The 23,416-nt window shown below is 44.1% G+C and overlaps 2 protein-coding genes and 1 long non-coding RNA gene across 3 annotated transcripts; all 3 read right to left on the reverse strand.

Annotated features, from left to right (window-relative positions):
• Positions 1-233: 233 nt before the first annotated feature.
• On the reverse strand, positions 234-1,412 carry LOC115779779 (uncharacterized). The gene is made up of 4 exons (XR_004019941.1): positions 1,306-1,412; positions 683-766; positions 451-563; positions 234-334 (listed from the first exon to the last, which is right to left on the reverse strand). It is a non-coding gene; the product is annotated as an uncharacterized LOC115779779 (long non-coding RNA).
• Positions 1,413-13,094: 11,682 nt separating this feature from the next.
• LOC115779505 (NACHT, LRR and PYD domains-containing protein 1-like) lies at positions 13,095-20,880 on the reverse strand. The gene is made up of 13 exons (XM_030728209.1): positions 20,800-20,880; positions 18,438-18,614; positions 18,018-18,266; positions 17,771-17,941; positions 17,487-17,660; positions 16,750-16,799; positions 16,109-16,677; positions 15,970-16,025; positions 14,938-15,152; positions 14,569-14,828; positions 14,316-14,432; positions 14,098-14,239; positions 13,095-13,928 (listed from the first exon to the last, which is right to left on the reverse strand). Exons 3-13 carry the CDS (start codon positions 18,224-18,226, stop codon positions 13,609-13,611), a joined length of 2,283 nt encoding a protein of 760 aa, XP_030584069.1. The 5' UTR covers positions 18,227-18,266; positions 18,438-18,614; positions 20,800-20,880; the 3' UTR covers positions 13,095-13,608.
• A 373-nt stretch (positions 20,881-21,253) lies between these two features.
• LOC115788861 (NLR family CARD domain-containing protein 3-like) lies at positions 21,254-22,622 on the reverse strand. The gene is made up of 2 exons (XM_030742013.1): positions 21,857-22,622; positions 21,254-21,816 (listed from the first exon to the last, which is right to left on the reverse strand). The coding sequence occupies exons 1-2, from the start codon at positions 22,620-22,622 to the stop codon at positions 21,764-21,766; spliced, it is 819 nt and encodes a 272-aa protein (XP_030597873.1). The 3' UTR covers positions 21,254-21,763.
• Between the last annotated feature and the right edge of the window lie 794 nt (positions 22,623-23,416).

Below are 23,416 nucleotides of genomic sequence, written 5' to 3' on the forward strand. Positions count from 1 at the left end.
ACACTCAAACCTTTTTCGTTTTAAGCAGGCTAAGTAAACCACAATAGCCTTCTAACAGGCAATCAAAAAAAGACCATGAATGGCTCAAACTTTTTCAAAGTTCAGTGAGCCAGAAGGATATTTTGGCTTGTTTAAAAAGCTCTTAGAACAGATACTTAAAGAATTATACTGGAACAAGTTCAACCATCCTCTCTCTGTTCCTACCTTCCTCCACAGCAGCGTCCTGCAGACTCAGCTCCCTCTGCCTGTCAGACGTCCAGTGCTGCCTCATTTCTTTCAGGAGGATCACGACCTCTTCTTCAGTCCTTCTCACAACCATCAGCTCATCGAAGACCTTTTTGGACAGAATTCAACCAATCCTTAAATTAAAAGAACACAGGACACTTTTTGCTATCAAATTATCTTCCCTGTTAAAAAACCTAACTAAAACCAAAGTAAAGTCAATCGTACCATCGAAGAGCAGCTGCCACAGGAGAGCACGGCTCTCAGTGAAGACGTCCACTCTGCTGCTGCTTCTACCGTGGCAGCGATTCATGCAGCAGAGAAGACCGCTGTTTGCTGCTCTGTTAAAGAATAATATATATATGAACCACACAGACACCTGCAAACAAATAGTTAAAACAAAACAGGGGCGACATAATGCTGCAATAAAAATCATTATACTGCTTGAGTACTTGTTTACTTGTGAAGACTGAGCTAATGACACACAGATGAAGGAGCTCCATCTTTGTCTGGAAATCCCTCAGGGAGCTCTGACCTCCTGACCCTTTAAAAACAGGTAAGCAGAGTAAACACAAACTTTATGGACACAAAATCAGCATCCACTCTGTGAACTCACTGGTGTGTGGGTGATCAGCCACAGCTCTGATGGAAGGACTTTTCCACACTCTCACAGATCATGTGAATATTATACATTTTCCTCTTTATGCAGCTTTGTGCAGAGATCTTTAGCTTGTGGAATATTTAACAGAGCATACGCTGCACGTTGTGCTCTTTCATTTTGTTCCATGTCACACTGCACTGTGAGTGTGTGTGCATTTCAGGAGACAAAGCAAAATGTTAGATCCCACAAGCATGAAGCCTGCTGTGGTCAGACGTGGTTACATAAACATGTAAAAGGTCATAATTTGGAGTGACAATTACAGATATGGATATCAGCGTCACAGTAAGCAGCCTCTAACCTGGAAATGTGATGATAAGTAGGAAAACTATTCACCTGCTCCATCTCTTCAGTGCAAGTGGAGCTGTTCTGATCTGGTTCCCCTCACCTCCACCTGATCTAAACACAGACTGAATGTAACGCACCTGAATGTCAGCACATGAATCTTAAGCTGACACTCCTGGATCCTGATGAACTGGTGGGATTAGAAGAGTCTGGATTTGCTTTTGAAGAGGATCCACTCTGTAGATTGTGTTAAGGTTGTGAGGAGGCTGGGAGAAGATTTATAAAACCATTAAATACAATTTCATGATTTTTCTGCAGTGAAAATCTAAACTACAAAATCCTTACAGTAGGCCTGTATGAGTGAAGGTGGTATGTCCCTTTGGATTCAGATAGGGTGAGGAGTGCAGGCATTTGGGAGGGGCTCAGAGTAGCACCTCTGCTCCTCCACATCAAAAGGACCCAGTTGAAGTGGTTCGGGCATCTGACTAGGATGCCTCCTGGGTACCTTATGGGTGAGGTGTTCCAGGCATGTCCTACTGGGAGGCAGATCCAGGACACACGGGAGAGATTATATCTCTTGGCTGGCCTGGGAACACCTTGGGGACCCCCCAGATGAGCTGGAGGAGGTGGCTGGGGAGAGAGAAGCCTGGGCTTCTCTGCTGAGGCCACTGGCCCTGCACCCCGTCCTGGATAAGCAGAAGAAAATGGATACATGAATGAATGGATGGATGGATGGATGGATGGATGGATGGATGGATGGATGGATGGATGGATGACCCTAGCCAAATGCAAAACTAGAGAAAAAAACATCCAAAACGATGAGGAGGGAAAAAAACATCATTGGCCTCCTCCTGTAAAACCATTCCTGTTTGGGAGGTTGTCTCAATATTGCCCCCCTAGTCCACCTGTTATTTCATTAACACCAAAGCCGCTGGGGCAGATCTGTCATGGTCCATGCTCCTGACCTGCTTCGTCGCCGTCGCTGGGAGCGTGGTTGGCCTCCTGAGGAGCCTTCTTTTTCCTGGCCTGTGATTTCTGCCCCTTGGCCTGGGCGGCCCCCTGAACATTATGCACTGTTTTCTGGCCTTGTGCTGTTTTTTGTTTGGGCCCTGTGTTTTTTGTTTCTGGTTCTTTGTGTTTTGTTGTTTTGGTTCTCTGGATTGCTTCGGCCATCTTTGTCCTCGTACCCTGAACTGTTTATTGGACTGTTTTTTCTGGCTTGGTGGTGCCGATTTTTGGTTTGCCCTGTATTTTTGTTTTGTTTTGGACCTTGTCACTTCCCTGGCAGACCCCCTGAACTGTTTTTGACTTCTGTTTTGTCTCCCGGGTTTGGCTGGTTTCGGTCCCTCCATCCGGTTCCCCCTCCTCCCGCCCTGGTCTGGTTTTGTTTTGTTTTGTTTTGTTTTGGTTGGGACGTCCGGGGCCGTCCCTTGGGGGGGGGGGGGGGGGGGGGGGGGGGGGGGGGGGGGGGGGGGGGGTACTGTCATGGTCCGGGACCCTGTGTGGTGTTGTTTGGCTTCATCTTGTCTGTTCTGTTTGGGTTTCTTTTGGTGGTGAGGTTAATTGTTATTTCTAGTCCCTGGTGTTCTCTCTGCATTCTCAGGTCTGTGTCTCTGTTCCATCGTCTTACATCCTGTTTTATTTTGATAGCCATCCAGTCCCGGTCTCTTGTGTTTAGTTTTGCTTCCCCTGGTCTCGTCAGTATTATCACCTGTGTTACCACCTGTTTCCACCTCCCTCATTAGCCCTCCTGTGTATTTAAGTCTTGTGTTTCCAGTGCCTGTTGTCGCGTCGCGGTCCCGTATTCGTCTCCTGCTGTGTGTCTTGTTCCGCCTTCGTATTTTTGCTCTGTATTTTTCCACTAGCTCTGCTAGTTTGGCCTTTTTGTTAAACACCTAAAAATAAAAGAAGAGTTACTTTTTACCTGTGCCTGACGTGTCCTGCATTTGGGGTCCTCCTTCCTGTCTGCCACACAGACGATACATGACAAGATCTGCTGACCTGAGGACTATCTCAGTCATTTCAGCCTTCCAGACAGGACCTGGTCCACCTACAGATAGTGTGCCATCAAACAGTGCACTCACTGCAGACCCACAGAAAGCACTAGACTCTGACAGCAGCATGTTTTTAAAAACGTAAGTATGCTGCCAATTAGCCTCATTCATGGTAAAAACGTGTTAAAAAAATTACATTGTAATAGATATTGACGGTAGCCTTTTTCAAATTTATATTCAGAATTAGAATTATATTAGCTAACAGCATATTAACTAATATAGAGTGAAGCTTTAAAAGGTTAAAAGTTAGGAAAAAACCCTCAAGGACTGGATTTACTTTGCTGTGGCAGGTGAAGTGATTATGGCCCAGTAGTTCAGTTTACACCAGGGTTGAGCGCACATCCCTTGGACATATGAATGTCATCAGTTTCTTTCAGACAGCTTCATTAATAACTAACACCTACCCTACAGGTGTTTTTTGCCAGGCCTGCAGTGCTTGTTTGCTTCACTCTAGTATGAAAATACAGATATGTTAATTTATCGTCCAATTCTTTTTTAATGTTCATTATATGACTGTATACTGCGAGATGGCAAATACTTCATTGTAACAATACACTTGTTATGATTGAAGAAAAACTATCCAAAGTTTTCAACGTGCCCCCCCTAAAATTAAAGTGATAGTCAGTGTTTATATGATATAGAACTATCTGCATGTTGGTGTGACAACATATTCAAATATGGAAGGTAGCTTATTTTTCAGGGACACTGAGCAAAGGTGCTGAATGACAGATGTATCTAAAGCCGGATCTCGCTCTGTGAGACCACAAGCAGGAAATTACAAACTGTTGGCTCTCACTGCGGTCAGTTTTGCCAAGTCCATCCATCCATCCATTTTCTTCCGCTTATCCGGGGCCGGGTCACAGGGGCAGAAGCCTAAGCAGAGAAGCCCAGGCTTCCCTCTCCCCAGCCACCTCCTCCAGCTCATCCGGAGGGACCCCAAGGCGTTCCCAGGCCAGCCGAGATACATAATCTCTCCAGCGTGTCCTGGGTCTACCACGGGGCCTCTTCCCGGTGGGACATGCCCGGAACACCTCACCCAGGAGGCGGCCAGGAGGCATCCTAATCAGATGCCCGAGCCACCTCAACTGGCTCCTTTCGATGTGGAGGAGCAGCGGCTCTACTCTGAGCCCCTCCTGGATGGCCGCACTCCTCACCTTATCTCTAATGGAGAGGCCAGCCACCCTTCGAAGGTGGCGCAAAAAGTGGGTATGCACTAAATGCAATGCATAGGGGTGCCTCACAAGAGGGGGGGCGCCAAAACAATGTGGCAAAATTATTTCTCTAGTTGGCATTTTCTGTATTTAACAGCTGTGCATATGATATCAGTAACAGAGGCACGGCGCTGATTAGGCGCCCCTGAGTTCCTTCACCTCCCCTCCTCCTCCTGCCCCCCCCCCCCCCCCCCCCCCCCCACCACCACACACACACACACACACACACACATTTTTTTTGTTTGTGATTGATGGGAAAACAAAAGCCTGTAATAGAAGTCTTGTATTTTATAAGTCAATACACAATACAAAGCGCCTTGAGGTGACTGTTGTGATTTGGCGCTATATAAATAAAATTGAATTGAACTGAACTGAATTCCACTCGTAATAAAACACATTTTAAAATGAAGTGTAAACCTTTAAAAATTTCTCTCTAACCTGAAAAGACTTTCCACCAGACTCAGTCTGTAACAGCTCCTCGTCTGTGAGGCCTCATAAAGAACTCTGCAGATTTTGTGCCTCCATCACCAAACCTCATCCTCATAAGCAAAAATGAAAACAAGAAAAACAAAGTTCTGTAGCCCTGTAGGAAATGGACATAAATAAGTTGATTGAATGTGGTTAAATGCATTTATGTGAATGTTAAAATTTCAAATGTTAAGGTGTTAAGATAATTAATTTGCCATAAATATTCTATTTTATTTGTTCATTTCATTTGTTGTGAAGGAAAGCCAATCTAGTGTTTCATTTTAGTCACCTGTTTCTGTACTGGCTGCTGATTGGAGGTGGTGTGAGTGTGCGCGAGGGAGAAGGAAAAAGAGAGACCCGAGAAGAGAGGTGCGCTAGACTTTGACTGAAAAAGTGAAAGTTTTATGGAGAGTTAAACTGGTACTCCGTGTTCGGGCATCGGCCAGGTGGACGGAAGGAGGACAGTTTAATTTGGCGCAGCCTACGCCTCTAAGTGTTTGGACTTGAAAGTCGTGGTTTGCTCGCTGGATAATCGAGCGGAAATTAGCCGCGCTGATCGTCTGAAAGCTGCGGTTGGCTAGCCCGGCTAATCGCTACAGGACTCGGCTGACTCTTACCGCACACAGACAAAAGAGGATCCCAGATAGCGCGCTGAGCTACCTATAGTTCAGAGTTCCTCTGGCTACGCGGGAAACGGCGACCAGACGGGTATTCCCTGTGTTTCTTGCCTGCGTGGGACAACGTGGACTGAACGTTTGCACCGCCATATTGGAAAAAGGTACTGTTGGCTTATTATTTTATTTTGGCTCTAATTGAGTGAAAGGACCGCAAAGTTTCTGGTCTCACCGTACCCGAGCTCCGAATCAGGCCTGCAACGGGTTTGTTTTGTTTAATAACCTTATTTGGGACTGTTGGGTGTGGGGATACATGTATATTTGAACCGTTAATTGACCTGAAAGAACTGAAATATTGATTTAAGTGTGTTTTTGGTGGTTTTCTAATTAAAGTGTGGTATTGTTAATTCCAATTGTAGAGTGTGTGATGTTATAGTGGTTAAGTAATTAATGTCGTTGAATACGAACTCAGGGCCCATTCATACCGATCAGTAGTATGTGGGTTACATAAATGGAGGCACCGCTGGGATTGTGTTATATTTGATGTGTATAAAAACAAACAAAGAAAAAAAAATTTATTGAGTTTCTAACTGTATTACATGAGGGAATGTTAATAGAGGATCTTTGACATGGATACCAACCTAGTGACCAGATTGAAGAACTGGTGTAGGGGAGAGACATTAGATGAAAATCACGCTTTACTGACTGTAGTTCCAGAGCACACAGAGATTGCGCAGATAGAAGATGCACTACAGACTATCAAGTGTCTTGGGCGCGTAAGAGTCAGAGGACGAATGCTAAGTGACACAGACAATCAAGTGTTAGTGCTTTGTGAGTGTCGACAAAAAGTAACTGACTCAGCAGTCCCAAAAGAAGTTCGCTCTCCCGATGGATTGACAGCATGGCCAATTTGTGTAGTAGCTGAAACTCCTGGGGTTGAGGAAGATTTTGCTGGTAAACTGAAAGCTCTGTTGGAGGCTGAAGGAAAGTCTGCCGAGGATGTGCAAGCTTTATTGGCTGGATCACAGCCAGTGTCTCCTACTGAGTCCATCTTGCGTGCTGTTGGTGACCTGCTGGACAAAACAGTTAAACCGTCCCCAGAGAATGCAGGACACCGACGCCTGAGAATTTTTTCAGGTAACATCCCCACCCCAGCGGGTGAGGAACAATTTGACCACTGGTTAGAGCAAGCATACCTGCTGGTCGAAGAGTGTCCTGGCTCTCCAAAAGAAAAAAGGAGGAGAGTCATAGAGAGTTTAAAGGGGCCAGCGTTAGATGTGATAAAAGCAGTGCGTTTATCTGATCCGGATGTGACCCCTGAAGGATGTTTAGAGGCGTTAGAGAGTGCCTTTGGACTGGCAGAGTCCGGAGATGACTTGTATTTTGCCTTTAGACTGTTGCAGCAACAACCTGGGGAAAAGTTGTCTGATTTTCTCCGCAGGTTAGAGCGTGCTTTGACAAAAGTTGTACAAAGAGGTGGTATCCCAGTTAACAGTATGGACACCGCACGTGTTGAGCAGCTACTTAAAGGTGCAGTAGATGCTGACTTAATGCTAATTAACCTCCGTCTTAGAGAGAGGAGGACCAAACCCCCAACCTTCCTTGAACTACTGCGAGAAATTCGCATAGAGGAAGAATATGAAGCTTCCAGAGTTAAGCTGAACCGCTCAGTGAGCTCGGTTCAAGTTAAGCCACAAGCTGACAACAGGCAATCTGAGATACAGAGCCTGAAAGCAGAACTCAAAGAAGTAAAAGCCATGTTTGCAGCACTTGCTACCCATTCTCCTGCAGAAACAGAGAAGGGTGAAAAGCAGTTGGATAGCAGAGAGCTAGCTTCAGAGAATAATGTGGACCCTGAAGTGGTTGCCCTAAAGAAACAAGTGAAGCAGTTGCAAAAGAAAGTAGGTACACGGCTGTCCTGTCAGGCAGGAGCTTCTCCAACTGTGATGGCGGTGGGGACTCCATCAGCCAGGCAGTCACCTGACTCAGAAGAACGCTTTTGTTACCACTGTGGGGAAAATGGCCACATAGCGCCAAAGTGTAACAAGCCTGAGAACCAGAACAAGGTTATTCAGAGACTCCTTGGAGTTCTCAAGAAAACCAGGGGTAAACCCCAACCAGCTACAGGTAAAACCATCCCCGAAGAAGTGGCTGGTACAATTAGGAAAAGTGCAGTGGACGTGTTGGAGTCCCATGGGCTTCCAGAAGGCCTGATTGGGACACCATCTTTAGAGCCACTGAAAGTCAATGGGCACCTGTGTAATGCATTATTAGACAGCGGCTCAAGAGTCAGCATAATCTTTGAGTCTTGGTACCAGAGATACCTATCAGATATCCCTATTCACCCTGTGAGTCGGCTAAACATTTGGGGATTGAGTGATTCAAGCTACCCATATCGTGGCTATGTGGTGGTGGACATAGAGTTTCCAAAGAAAGTAGTGGGAGCACCAACCACTATGTCAGTCCTAGCACTGATATGTCCTGACCCCCCAGGCCCTGACCAGACTCCAGTGATTTTAGGAACCAATGCCAGTGCCAACCTTCCCAAGAGGCTAGCCCAGCTCTGTGAGGGTACCTCAGGTGTGTCTGTTTCACCCTTGATGGTGCACAGTGCTTGCCCTGAGGAAGAAGATGATGATGAAGTAGGGTGTGTCAAGTGGCAGGGTCCTGGTTCTCTTGTGCTACCTGCAGGGAGCAGCTGTAAAGCAACCTGTAAAGTTGAGCTAAAACAGCCCTTGCCTCATGAGATCTTGATGGTAGAAGCTTCTTCTACCAACCCTCTTCCCGCTGGTGTATTGTTACAGTCCATGACAATCCCAAGCAATGCTGTGGATGCTAACCAGTTCACAGTTCTTCTGCAAAACGAGTCACTTAAAGACATAACGATTCCAGCTGGCACCACCTTAGGCTGTCTGTGCACGACTGATGTTGTTACAACCGTGTCAGAACAACAGCTGGTGTCTGAGGGATTTGACATCAGTCTTATCAACTTTGGCTCATCTCCTGTTCCAGAGGAGTGGAAAGCCAGGCTCCGTCAGAAATTGTCTGAAAGGGCCGATGTATTCTCTTCTCATGAACTTGATGTGGGGTTAGCCAGAGATGTAGAGCATACAATTCGTCTGTCAGACCCGCGACCATTTCGTGAGCGGTCCAGACGCATTGCTCCAGCTGATATTGATGATGTGCGTCGTCACATACAGAGGTTATTGGCAGCAGGCATAATTAAGGAGTCTAGGAGTCCTTATGCCTCTCCAATTGTCATTGTTCGAAAGAAAAATGGAGAAGTCAGAATGTGCATTGATTACCGCACACTCAACAGCCGCACTGTGCCTGATCAATACACAACCCCCCGGATTGATGAAGTTCTGGATTGTCTATCTGGAAGCAAATGGTTTTCCGTCCTGGACTTAAGGAGTGGCTACTACCAGATAGCCATGAAGGAGGAGGACAAAGAGAAAACCGCTTTCATATGTCCGCTAGGTTTCTATCAGTTTGAGCGGATGCCTCAAGGCATCACTGGCGCTCCTGCGACCTTCCAAAGGTTGATGGAGAGGGTCGTCGGTGACATGAACTTGCTCCAGGTACTAGTTTACCTGGACGACTTAATAGTGTTTGGAAAAACACTAGAGGAGCACGAAGAGAGACTCCTGAAAGTGTTGGACAGACTCAAAGAGGCAGGACTCAAGGTTTCACTTGACAAATGTCAGTTCTGTCAGACGCAAGTCAAGTATGTGGGTCACATAGTGTCAGCAGAAGGTGTCGCAGCCGACCCCGGCAAAGTGGAGGCTGTCGTGAACTGGCCCAGGCCGCACAACCTTAAGACCTTGCGATCATTTCTAGGGTTTTGTGGATACTATCGGAGGTTTATCCACAATTACTCAGCCATTGTCCGCCCTTTGACAGACCTCACTAAAGGGTACGCCCCAACTCAGCGGGGAAGGAGACCCAAGACAGGGCAGAGTCATGCCTATTTGGATGAGAGGGATCCCTTTGGAGACAGATGGGATCAAGTGTGCACCGAGGCATTTGAAGCTATTAAAACCTGCCTCACGAATGCACCAGTTCTAGCCTTTGCCGACCCTAGTAAGCCATATGTGCTGCATGTGGATGCTAGCCTGTCAGGTCTTGGTGCAGTCTTGTATCAAGAGCATCCTGAAGGGCTTCGGCCGGTTGCATTTGCCAGCCGTAAACTCAGTTCATCAGAAAAGAATTATCCCATCCATCAGCTTGAATTTCTCTCTCTTAAGTGGGCCGTGGTTGAGAAATTCCACGATTATCTCTATGGAGTCCGCTTTACAGTGTACACTGATAACAACCCGCTAACCTATGTCCTTACGTCAGCAAAACTCAATGCGACAGGACATAGATGGTTGTCAGATTTGTCAGTGTATGACTTTGACATTGTTTACCGACCTGGCAGAAACAACATTGATGCTGATCTGTTGTCCCGGATGGAGCCAGGAGAAAGGAAGACAGAAATGCGAAACATCTCTCAGGAGAGTGTTAAGTCTATTTGCCAGAGAGTTGGTGGCCTTAATTCTCCTGAGGACTCACCAAGATACGCGCAGCAGCTTGGAGCCCATCCAGATTGTGTGCCTGATGCTTACACCTTTTCTACAAACTTGGAGTTGAACAATCTGAGGCAATTGTCCAAGCCTGAGCTAATGGCAGCACAGGAACAAGATCCTGTAATAAGACCAACCATTGAGGCCATAAAGAGTGGCAAATGGCCAGATGAGATCAAGACAAACCCAGACTTACTTGCCATGAAACGAGAAATGGGAAAGTTGATTATGAAAGACAGACTCCTTCACCGACTGAGTATAAGTCGTGCAGGAGAAAAGACTTACCAACTGGTGCTACCTGCTGAATTCAGAGCTGTGGTGCTGAAATCCATGCATGATGACTTAGGTCATATGGGCGTGGAAAGGACAGTTGATATGCTCCGAAGCAGATTCTTCTGGCCCAAGATGTCTGTCGAGGCAGAACACTACATAAAAAACTGTGGAGAGTGCCTCTTGAGGAAAACTCCATGCCAAAGAGTGGCACCACTGCACCAAATAGTCAGCACAGGGCCGATGGAGTTGGTCTGTATTGATTTCCTGTCCATGGAGCCTGACTCCAAAGGAATAAGTAATGTGCTAGTGATCACAGACCATTTCACAAGATATGCCCAAGCATTTCCAACCAAAAACCAGAAGGCTCTCACAGTCGCCAAGGTTTTGGTGGAGAAGTATTTTGTGCACTACGGTTTGCCAGCCCGGATTCATTCGGATCAGGGACGAGACTTTGAGTCGAGACTCATTAAGGAAATGCTGAAAATCCTTGGCATACGGAAGTCGCGGACTACTCCGTACCATCCTCAGGGTGATCCTCAGCCCGAACGATTTAACAGGACCTTGTTGTCAATGCTAGGGACTCTGAAGCAGGAAAAGAAGCGGCAATGGAGTCAGTATGTTACACATCTTGTGCACGCTTATAACAGCACTAAATGTGATGCTACCGGATATTCGCCGTACTTCTTGATGTTTGGAAGAGAAGCTAGACTTCCAGTGGATGTGTGTTTTGGGACACATCTAAATGAAAGGGCAGAACATCAGCACTCTTCCTATGTCACCAAACTGAAGGAGGATTTGCAGAAGGCTTATGAGCTGGCTGCAGAAGCCTCTGGCAAGTCGCACTTGAGAAACAAGAGGACTTATGACAAGAGACTTGTGGCCCAGACTCTAGAGCCAGGTGACAGAGTGTTGGTGAAAAATCTTGGAATAAAAGGGAAACACAAGCTTGAGAATCGCTGGTGTGACGTTCCCTATGTTGTTGTGGCCAGAATGCCAAATTTGCCGGTCTACAAAGTAAAATCCCAGAATGGCAAGGACAGAGTCAGGACATTACATAGGGATAATCTTCTTCCTATAGGAGACTTAGTGCGAATCCCAATGATGGAGTACTCACAGGATGCATCAAATAAGCGAGCAAAGAGATTAGACAGCCAGAAGCGGCCTGAGAGGGTTAGCACCCATCATTCCATACAAAGTGAAGGGGTGAGTTCAAGTGAGTCATCTGATTTTGAGGGTGGTTTGCCATCTAGACCCTATAGGACTTATTTTGAGAAAATGGTTCAGAGGAGGGATGACACTGTGAGTAGAGGGGAACAGGTGGGAGACTGCATTCCACTGAGTGACAACTACTCTGACCGACCAGATCATTCTCCTGTAGACTCTGACCGTGACACTGACCATGAAGCCAGCACTGAGCCTGACGATGGTTCGAACAGTGATGAAGGTGTAAGACAGTCTAGTAGCCCTGGCTCAAGACTACCTACAAAGAGGACTAGGCCCAAAAGGTCAGTGAAACCAGTAGTAAGGTTGACCTACGATAAACCAGGAAAATCTCGAGATCAACCATTGACTATTGTACACAGAGGTATTGTGATACAGATTGGAAAGGGCTAAAAAGACAGCTAATGTTAAACACTTTACCCATTTCCTGTTACCATGCAGTTCATTAAGTTACTTAAGATGTTAGTCTGCTGAGGACATCAGACGTGTTGATGGGGGAGGGTGTAGCCCTGTAGGAAATGGACATAAATAAGTTGATTGAATGTGGTTAAATGCATTTATGTGAATGTTAAAATTTCAAATGTTAAGGTGTTAAGATAATTAATTTGCCATAAATATTCTATTTTATTTGTTCATTTCATTTGTTGTGAAGGAAAGCCAATCTAGTGTTTCATTTTAGTCACCTGTTTCTGTACTGGCTGCTGATTGGAGGTGGTGTGAGTGTGCGCGAGGGAGAAGGAAAAAGAGAGACCCGAGAAGAGAGGTGCGCTAGACTTTGACTGAAAAAGTGAAAGTTTTATGGAGAGTTAAACTGGTACTCCGTGTTCGGACATCGGCCAGGTGGACGGAAGGAGGACAGTTTAATTTGGCGCAGCCTACGCCTCTAAGTGTTTGGACTTGAAAGTCGTGGTTTGCTCGCTGGATAATCGAGCGGAAATTAGCCGCGCTGATCGTCTGAAAGCTGCGGTTGGCTAGCCCGGCTAATCGCTACAGGACTCGGCTGACTCTTACCGCACACAGACAAAAGAGGATCCCAGATAGCGCGCTGAGCTACCTATAGTTCAGAGTTCCTCTGGCTACGCGGGAAACGGCGACCAGACGGGTATTCCCTGTGTTTCTTGCCTGTGTGGGACAACGTGGACTGAACGTTTGCACCGCCATATTGGAAAAAGGTACTGTTGGCTTATTATTTTATTTTGGCTCTAATTGAGTGAAAGGACCGCAAAGTTTCTGGTCTCACCGTACCCGAGCTCCGAATCAGGCCTGCAACGGGTTTGTTTTGTTTAATAACCTTATTTGGGACTGTTGGGTGTGGGGATACATGTATATTTGAACCGTTAATTGACCTGAAAGAACTGAAATATTGATTTAAGTGTGTTTTTGGTGGTTTTCTAATTAAAGTGTGGTATTGTTAATTCCAATTGTAGAGTGTGTGATGTTATAGTGGTTAAGTAATTAATGTCGTTGAATACGAACTCAGGGCCCATTCATACCGATCAGTAGTATGTGGGTTACAGTTCCAAACAGGACTCAAACTACAGTCTACTGGCTGCTCTTTGAAACCAGTTATCTCACAGCATTGAGAACCCAGCAGCATCTGACATTTGATGCAATGAGAATAATGTTGCCACATCATTTGATCATATAGAAATTAATTCACTTCATCTCTCTGTCTGGTCTGTAGGTGAATTAGCTAGCTGGAGCGCTTCTTCTTGCTCCTCTATTCTGTTTTCAGAGGCTGTTGTGCCACAAAGCTCCAATATAGCTAAAATATAGCTGATATGCAATATTAATCCCAGCTGGCAGCACAGCACTCTCAGCATAATATTCACTGAGCACACTTTTTGATGTGTTGATGGGAAAATGCAGGAATGTCAGCTTTGGCTTTTTTAGTGTTGATCAGTCTCAGCTTGAACCTCGCACAATCGAACAGTTAAAGCCTCTGAAGTCACATCAGTGTTGGTTTTTCTTCTTTTGTGGAGTGTGTGTTGTGCTTGGTGATGTTAGCATGTGATCGTCACTCCACAGATTTCTGCTTCACATTAAGCTGAGCTCTTTGCACAGGTACGGATCGTTGGCATGAAAGACGTCGATCAGTTTTGAACTTGCTTCTGCTCCTTTCTTTCGCACCGTGTCGATCAGGTCTCGTGCTTTGTCGGCTCTGGGTTTGGCTCTGACTGCTTCGCCCTCAGCGTCGGTCAGTACGGTGAAGTGCTGCAGCTCATCCAGCAGCTTGTTCAGAACCGGATCCGACACTTTATCGATGAAGGTTGTCCGAGCTCGTCGCAGCTTCTCTGCTGAGGTGTTGATCCCCATCTGAGGAGGACTTCCAGCTGGAGAATCATGAGAGGATGAAGCTGGAAAAATAAGTCAATGACCAATGAGCATATTTCAGAGCAACATTTCTCCAAATCAAAGTCAGCGGCTCTGCAAACTCACTGATTCTTATCAAGACAGCAAACCTTCCAAAACTGGTTGTGAAAATAAGGTTTTCTCTTACAGTAAATGCCTTCAAACCAAACCGACCTGGCAGATGGAGGTCATGCTCCCACACTTGTGTCTTTTCTGGATCTTGCACCATCAACGTCACTTCCTCTGTGCTCGTGGTCAGGATGATCTCAAAGGTCGGGTGGTAATTTGGTCCATAATTTTCAAAAAACTCTGCACACTGAAATGAAATGAAAATATGGCATTTTTAAAGTTTTGTGGATTAAATGGCTGCAGACGGTGTGACTGATACTCACTGCAGGCTGGATTTTAAAGTCCTGTGGGGCGCTGTTGAGACTGTACTTTTGGCCTTTGTGGAAATAACAGAAGGACGGCACTTCGATGTACTCTGAAGTAGTGTGCTGCGCTTTCACCTTTAAAGATATCAGGACATTTTGCTAGAGCAGTGATTTTGATAAAAAAAAGCCCTGATCACCAAAAGTTCAATATTTTTGTGGTGACACTGAGACTAGTTATTCATTTAGAAGCCACTTAATAATTAAAGCATACGTCGTGCAGAGGGACGTTTCCTGGTAGCAGCATCACACTGAGGATGAGGCGCGGCCTGTTTCTGAGGAACAGCAGGACTTGGCCACGAATGGGTTTTGTCCCGTAATTGAAAAACCGCGCGGTGAGATCCCAGACGATGCCAAAGGCAGAGAGGTGAGGGACGTCCACGACCACGTGAGTTTCAGTGATCTCCAGAGGCTGTATGATGCTCATGCCATCATCCGTGATGTGAACAACAGCGATGCTGTCAGAGACCAGTGCTGTGAAAACACACCATTTATTTCACTGCTATAGACCCCCATCCAAGTTTTCTAGAAAGTAAAAAAATGTTTCTCTAGGTTTAATTATCGGTCAGGCTGGTGTCCTTACCAGGCTCAGGCTCACAGTGTGGGAGGTGCAGCTGACGAACAGAGTCCCGAGAACACTCGATGCTGAACAGCGGGCCTCCAGCCACCTTGTGCGCTGGCTGGAGAACCATAGGATCCCAGATCAGAGTCCTGTAGGTGACCTCGCTCTCATGAGTCACATCGAAGACCAGACCAGTCAAAGAACACCGGAACAACCCCGGACCAGGGAACGTGAACCTGAACAACACAAAACCAGTCAATATGGGAATAAGAAAAAAATGTTAGTAACGAGACTGACAGTGGTTGAAAATTGACAGCAGTGCTTCTAGAATTGTCAGCAACAACAACGACAACAAAAAAACACCAGCACTGAGTACCAGGTACCAGGTACCACCATTTGCTTTTAGAACTGACAAAGCCTTTTGGATGAGAGGCAAAAAGTCTTCAAGAAACTTAAAGAAGTCAGTCACCTTTTTTCAAACGCCAGATGTCTGAGAAGGTACACAGACAACAACACAACTGACTAGTGTTTCCCTGTTCAACTGATAATTGGCAAGGCCAGGATGTCTTTGGTAAAGCAGTGGTAAACCACAAATTCTAAAGTAAAATTACTAAATTTGTCAAACATGTCTGGTGGCAAGGCAAAGCTCCAAAAATATACTGCTCAAAAAACTTAAAGGAACACTTGTGGTGTTCTCTTGGATTTAGGCCAGGCGAGTGTGGGGACCAGTCAGTGGTTTAATACCTTCATCTTCCAGGAACTGCCTGCATACCTTCTCCACATGAGGCAGGGCATTGTCGTGCGCCAGGAGGAACCCGGTACTCACTGCATCAGCGCAGGGTCTGACAGTGGGTCCAAGAATTTCATCCTGATGCTTAATGGCAGTCAAGGGTGCTGTTGTCTAAAAATAAAGGTCTGTGTGTTCCTACATGGATGTGCCCCCCTAGACCATCACTGACCCACCACCAAACCAAATACAGCAAATCTGAATGTGTTCTAAGACCACGACAATCTGTATTTAGAATGGTAACCATCAAAGCTTGCATAGCTTACCTGTATGAAATGCCTGTTCTTTCTAATCTCATCTCAGGTGTGAAGCTTGATTGAGCCTAAAAATGCAGAGAGGGAAAACAAAACTCATTTTTCCAGTCAAACAACAATATGGTGCTACAAGACAACCAGAAATACTCACAGTATACATTTTCATCTTCGGGACACTGGACAGGGTCAAAGAGGATCCTAAATAAACAGTGAATGCTGGGTAGAGAGGCTCAGTGAAAGTGGTGTGGAAGGTATGAATGAGAGTTTTCGTGTCATCAGACACCAAGTAGAAAGACAGAACGCCGGCTGGCCAGTCCAGAAACAGTCCCAGTCTCTTGGTTTTTGTTGGGAATTCTTGGACATCAATGTGTGGGACTGGTATAAAAGTTTCCTTCAGGTTGTGTCGAAAGGAGTAACCATTTGAAGAGGTGATATTGAAACACCAACTCTTGTTGGTTCGGTCAATTTCTATGGCCCAGTGTCCCTTCCGCTGTAGGCTCTTATACGCAACACCGATATTCACAAATGCTTCCCACTCCACCTCCCAGTAGCAGCGCCCAGTCAGAGCCTCTCTACACAGCACCTGATTTGTTTGGTCAAATCTCTCTGGATGATCAGGATAGGGCTGCTTTTCCTGAGTGTAGCTCACTTTCCTGTCATACTCAGTTAGCAGGAGGTTTTTGTTCACAGTGTTGGGGTCGAATGTAAGATCACAGGCATCTATGAAAGAAACTGTATGAGTTAAGTATCAGTTTAGTCCATTTCACAGAGCAGAAACTCAGTAACACTTACACTTGCTCAGAAGATGTGGATTGACCCAGTGTTCTTCATTATGGTCGACACTGAGGCAGAGGAGCACATAAGTAAGAAAGTACTCTCAGCTGTGAAGCAATATAAAGGGCCATTAAATATCAATGAATAAGTATATGAATATGATTCGAGATTTTCAGTTTTTCAGACGTGCTGCACTCTCTGGTTTGTCTTTGTGGACTCAAAGCTTTGAAGAGCTACATAAAGAAATAATAAAGAAAAAAAAGAAGACCAAGGAGTGCGTCAATGGACTCCACTCTACAATCTCATGACATTATTGGCACTGAACATTAATGGGGGAATGTAAACGGGGAATAAGCCAAACATTCCTGATATGAAAAGATCTTTGAGACACTGTCACCCCTTTGATTATATTTTTCTAAAAAGTTCTCAAATCTCACGCTGGCCTGCGGATGGGGACAAAGGGGCTCACTACAGTTTCCTCACTCATTATTAGATTTTCTCATCCAATATAACTGAATTGACTTCCCTCTAACTTCACAGTTGTGGAGGAACTAATGACTGAAGTCAGGTCACATTACATTGTGGTACAAAAAAAAGAAAGGAAAAAAAAATCATCTTTATGTAAAATTTATGTTATGCTATGTTGGTTAAGCCATTCTAGCTCTACAGCAGAATTGTTTTCTTAAACAGTCAAGACATCCCCATACTGGAAAAAAAAAAAATACTTCAGTGAGCAAGTTTTTCAGTATACCAACTTGAGCTCTTCCAGTCTACATTTGGGGTTTTCCAGTCGCTCAGAGAGCACTTTCACTCCTGACACTCCAGGATGATTGTAGCTAAGGTCCAGCTCTCTCAGGTGGGAGGGGTTGGATTTCAGAGCTGAAGCCAGAGAGACACAGCCGTCCTCTGTGATCCCACAGCGTGACAGCCTGGAGAGAAAACAGCTCTTACTAAAGCAAAAGGCTGGTACTACTCTTAACTGCTACTGCACATGTTGTACAGTATCTGAACCACATGAAGCTAACACTGCCATCATTACCTCAGTGTTTCCAGCCGACATCTAGAACTCCCAAGTCCAACAGAGAGCAGCTGCACGCCTAAATCCTGCAAGTCATTGCGACTGAGGTCAAGCTCTCTCAACTGGGAGTTAGAGCTGAGAACTGAGGCAAAAACCTGACAGCATTTATTTTTCAGGTAACATCCAGGCATGCTGCAAACAAAATAAAAACACCTTAACATCATAACTTGCAGAGAGAGTGTGAATAATTATGCTACCACTAATTTACCTGAACTTCTCCAGTTTACAGATCGGACCAATCAAGGCAGAAGGAATCATAGTCAGTGGGGGGAATTCATCACTGGACTCTACATAGTTCTCATTTGTCTTCATGTCTTTTGTACAATATCCACTGCAGTCCTTTGGATAACTGCATATGCAGTTGGTCAAATGCAGCGCCTTCAGGGGTGATAGTTCTGATTGAAGGATAGAGACCATTTTGTGACAATTCCTAAAGTCTAGAGAAAACCCAGAAAACCTGTGCAAAACACATATCAGTTATAAATAAGGTGAAGTGAACTTTTGTTCATTGTTTTGATGTGCTAATGTCATTTACTGTAATTCAGTGGCTAGATAGACATATATCTCAGATTTCAAAAGAACTTGAGTAAAGAAGTATAAACCTGCAGAAACAGTTCTTTAAACTGACCTCAGTGTCTCCAGTTTACAGTCAGGACTTCCCAGTACAGCAACGAGATCGTACGGAAAATCATCATTGAAGTTAGAAAAATACACCAGGCACAGCTCTCTCAAGCAAGAGTCTGCTGACTGAAGTATGGACAGTAGTACACCTAGACAATCATTGCTTAAATGACCATTCTTGAGTCTGCAAAATCAGAAGAAAAGCAAAAGAAAAAGAAGAAGAAGAAAAATAATAGTTATACACCTGCAGTCATTGTTCTTTGTAGAATAAAAATGTCCATGCTAATGATAAAAATTGCCATAATGTCACATCACCATTTTAGGTGTAACAAATCTAAAATGACACCTGACTCAACTTTGAATTTAAAAAGTTTCCACCATCAACAGTTTTTATTTACTTAAGCTCATTTTGGTGTCAGAGGTTTGCCTGAAAATTCTTTCAAAATCTGACATCACTTTAAAAATTGTTTTGTTTTCCTTTCCTTTTAAAACAATACCTAAAAGTATTATATTTAAATAAAATTTTAATAAACTACAAATCATATTAAAGAAGGCTGGATGGCTGAAATCATTGTAGTTCCCATGCTGTCTGTAAAAAAGTTAAGACTTCACAGCTTCCATTTAATACTGTTGCTTGGTCTCTGGGGTATAGATGGAAATCCAGCTGTCATCAGCAACCCTTGACATATTATGCTCAGGGGCGGGCTGGGGTTAAAATTCAGCCCAGGAGCTTGGTTTGGAGAGGCCTTTTATCCGACCATACAACGGACAAACCATCATTTTAAGACAAGAGAACTTTATTTGCAGGTGCGGACTGCACCTGTGGCCGTGAGAGCAGCTGTGCTTAATTGGGTAAGAAAAAAGAAATTCTGATCACCGGCCGATTTGGCCTGGAAACGACCGGCCGTTTGGGAAACCTCCCGAACCTCCCGATGGCCACCACGCCCCTGGTTATGCTTCACATCTGCATATGATCTACGTATGAAATTGGAACTGCAAACCTACCAGTGGACAGACAGAGACATCCAGGAAGCAATCTGAGCATTGCTGTCATGGTCCTGGGCTGTGCCCAGTGTATTTGTGTTTGTGGTTCAGGTTTGTCAAGTTCTGGTGTCTTAGGCTTGGTGTCCACTTCCTGTTTTATTTTGGTAAAGTCTTGTTTCTTGTGCTGTGTGTTTAGTGTTGCTTCCCCTTGTCTCATTAGTGTCATTGTGTTCAGCTGTGTTATCTGCTGTTTCCACTTTCCCTCGTTATCCCCTGGTGTATTTAAGTCCTGTGTTTTCTCTGCTTGTTGTTGTGTTGTGTCTTTTGTCATAATTGGTGTGTCTGTGTGTTTTTGGTCAAGCCTTGGTTTGTTTTTGGATTACTTTCTACATTTGGCTCCCAGGAGGATTTTGGTTTTTGTTTTGCAATAAACACCTTTTATGTTATGTCTGTATCCAGAGTCCTGCATCTGGGTCCATCTCTGCCTGTCACACATATGAAGTCATCTAACAGCAGTGTATCACTGCATCTTGAAGGGAACAGCAGCTCAAAATAGAGAAAAGTAACATAGTACACCATCTAATTTTTGCAGAACTCAGGGCTAAACCAAACATTTTTAATGACTACACTTATTTACTTTTCTTATTCTTGTGTATATGCAGCTCACATTGTAGTTCCCACACAGTAAACTGTACAGAGTCAAAAAGGAGAAGCAAAATTAAGAAATAATGTGACTTTTTTGGCAAGTTCGGAAATCTGTCAGAGACCAAGTTGTTGCAAAACCAGCTTGATTACATTTGACACACATACAGACAAAATTGTTAGTATCCTTCTCTTAAAGGGAAAAAAACACCACAGAAGTTACAGAAATAACTTGAAACTGAGAAAAGTAATAATAAATAAAAATTTAGTGAACCTTAACTAATGAAAAGCAGGTTGTTCACGTGGAGGGGGCTCAAATACCTGTCGACAGGTGCAGAGGTCTCACTGAGAGTTACAGAAAGCACTTGATTGCAGTGATTCCCTCAAAAGGTTGTGCTACAAAATATTAAGAGTGCCATCATTTTCTCCAGGCCAGTTTCATTATCTATTTTTTTAACAATTCTGTTGAACCATATTTGAAAAGCAATGTCTGAGTTTTCATTAGTTCTTTCTCAGTAAATTTTTATTTATTATCACTTCTACCAGTTTCAAGTTATTTTAGAAATCACTGTGCATTTTTCTTTCTTTAACAGAAGGGAACCAAAAATTTTGTACATGTCTGTAACCATAGCTAATAGCTCTTAGTTTTGGCTGTTGAATGGGAATAAAGTCAAACATAACATATGTGACATTTTATCCAAGAGGACCATTTTACTTCCTCAATTTGTACTTGTACTACTTACACAGCCTTTTTGCAGTTCTTCAATTGCTGGACAAGTTTCTCAGTCCCTATAAATGGTGTAATGGATTTTGTCAGATCAAGTTCCTCAGCCACTTCCCCAGATATTTGCAGCACTGTTGACAGTATTGCACAGTCAATGGATGAGAGTTTCACTCCTGAATTTAGATACATTCTGATGTCATCCTGAAATCTCTCTTCCTTGAGCTCCATCTTGCAGAGGAAAAGATTCATACACCTCTCTCGTGGAATTTTTTCAACACTGAAATTTTTTAGGTATCCCTTCATCTCTTCACTGGTGTCTGAGCTGCTCTTTGCCTGAGGCAGTAAACTCTGCAGCATGGTTTGATTGGACTCCAGGGAAAATCCAAGGAAGAAACAGAGAAACAGATCTAACTGACCTTTCTCACTTTGCATGGCTTTATCCACAACCTTTTTCTGCAGTTCAAGAAAGCTCATATCTGTAGGATCAGTACTCAGGAAAGACTTCAAAGTGTTGATGTTCTTTGTCATGCAGCAGTGGTGCATGTAAAGAGCTGCAAGAAACTCCTGAAAGCTTAAATGCACAAAGCTGAACATCTTTTTCTTGTACAGACCACGTTCTTCCTTCAGGATTTCTGAGCAAAACCCACAAAACACTGAAGCTTCATCAACGTTGATGCCACTTTCTCTGAGGTCCTCTTCATAGAATATGATGTTTCCTTTCTGCAGCTGATCAAATGCCAACTTGGACAGGTTTGACAGCATGGCAGAATTCTGGGCCTGAGACTTTTTCTTTTTGGCTCTCTTCTTTGAGCTTTTCCCTGCATATTTCTGTGTTGTTCTTTGTGTTTGAATGAGTAAATAATAAATGTACAGTTCTGTCATTGTTGTGATCCTGCGACTCTTTTCATCACTCCATCCTTTCCTAAACACCTCAGCAATGATCCAGCAAAAGATTGGAATATGGCCCATAAAATAGAAGCTTATCATTCCTCTAAGACAAGACAGGACTTCTTTGGCCTGGCTGGCTGTGCTGAATCTCTTACTAAAGTATAATTCTTTTTGTTGCTCAGTGAAGCCTTGGACTTCTGTCATCTGATCAATGTATTTTGAAGGAATCTGACTGGCTGCTGCAGGTCTGGATGTTACCCACAGCAGAGCACCAGGCAGCAGGTTGCCTTTGATGAGGTTGGTCAGCAACACATTGACTGTTGATCTCTGATTCATGTCATCCATTCTTACACTTCCATCAAAGTCCAGTGGAAATCTACTTTCATCCAAGCCATCAAAGATGAACAGCACCTGCTTGTTAACAAGCTGCTGCATACCTTCCAGGGGTTTCAGTTCAGGGTAGAAACAAAGAAGAAGTTGCAGCAGACTGTAGTCACCATCTCTGAGCATGTTCAGCTCTCTAAAGAGGAGCACAAAGATAAAATCAATGTGCTGGTTGGATTTTCCTTCGGCCCAGTTGAGGGCAAAATTTTGGACAGTGAATGTCTTTCCAATACCAGCGATCCCTTTCGTCAAGACTCTTTGGATTGCCTTGTCTTTTGCTGGTTGCTGTTGGACATTGCTTCTTCCTGGTTTAAAGATATTCAGGCAGTCAATCTGTTGATAATTAACCTCTGAAAATGGTGACTGCTGATCTGGGACATTAAAGTGATCTAGAATCTCGTGTGGTATGGAACTAAATTCCTGAGCTTGCTGGGTGATGAACAGTCTTGTGTAGACACTGTCAAGTCGAGACTGACTATCCGATGTCCCCTCATGTATCCATGTAAACTTGTCCTGAAGATGGTCTTTAAGCCTTTGTTTAACACTCTCCATCACTTTATTCTGTTCCATGTCTGCGGCTCTATCTTCTCCACACTGAAAATAGCTGCTTTCTTTCTGCTCCCATCACTTCTCTCTTTGTCAGTGAGATCCTTCTGAAATTAATGTAAAAAACCTGAAAGCAAGGAAAAAATATATAAATGCAGTTATATGCAGTTATGATTCACAGTGCATCATATCAATCATATTAAGAACCTTTATTTTTTGCTGTATTTGTTTACATTTATTTTCCCTCCATAATTCTACACTTAACAACATTAGTGTCATCGCCAGCATAATCCTACAAGGAACCGTTCTGGCTCTGTTCTTGTTCACCATCTACACGGCAGATTTCAGCACAACACTGACAAAAGTTTCCCTCTGATGGTTCAACAGTTGTTGGCTTAATCAATGGATGTGACGAGGAGGAGTACAGAGGAACAATTAAGGAGTTTAGTGAATGCAATCATCTCCATCTTAACACTGCAAAAACAAGGACATGGTTGTGGACTTCTAGAGGGGTAGGAGGAAGAATCAAACCAACACCGTTAATCATCTGGCACACTGAGGTGGACATGGTCTTCAACCACATCTATCTATCTATCTATCTATCTATCTATCTATCTATCTATCTATCTATCTATCTATCTATCTATCTATCTATCTATCTATCTATCTATCTATCTATCTATCTATGAAATTTTTTTCCACTGGTCTCAGACTGGGCTGAAGGTTCACCTTTGTAAAGGACAATGGGCCTAATGGTGCTTTAACACTAATCATGAAGAGAAGCTTTCTGAGTGCTGGATCTGTACGATTCAACTTTT

The sequence above is a fragment of the Archocentrus centrarchus genome, chromosome 1 (assembly GCF_007364275.1).
Source record: "Archocentrus centrarchus isolate MPI-CPG fArcCen1 chromosome 1, fArcCen1, whole genome shotgun sequence".
In the NCBI taxonomy this organism is placed as follows: Eukaryota; Metazoa; Chordata; class Actinopteri; order Cichliformes; family Cichlidae; genus Archocentrus; species Archocentrus centrarchus.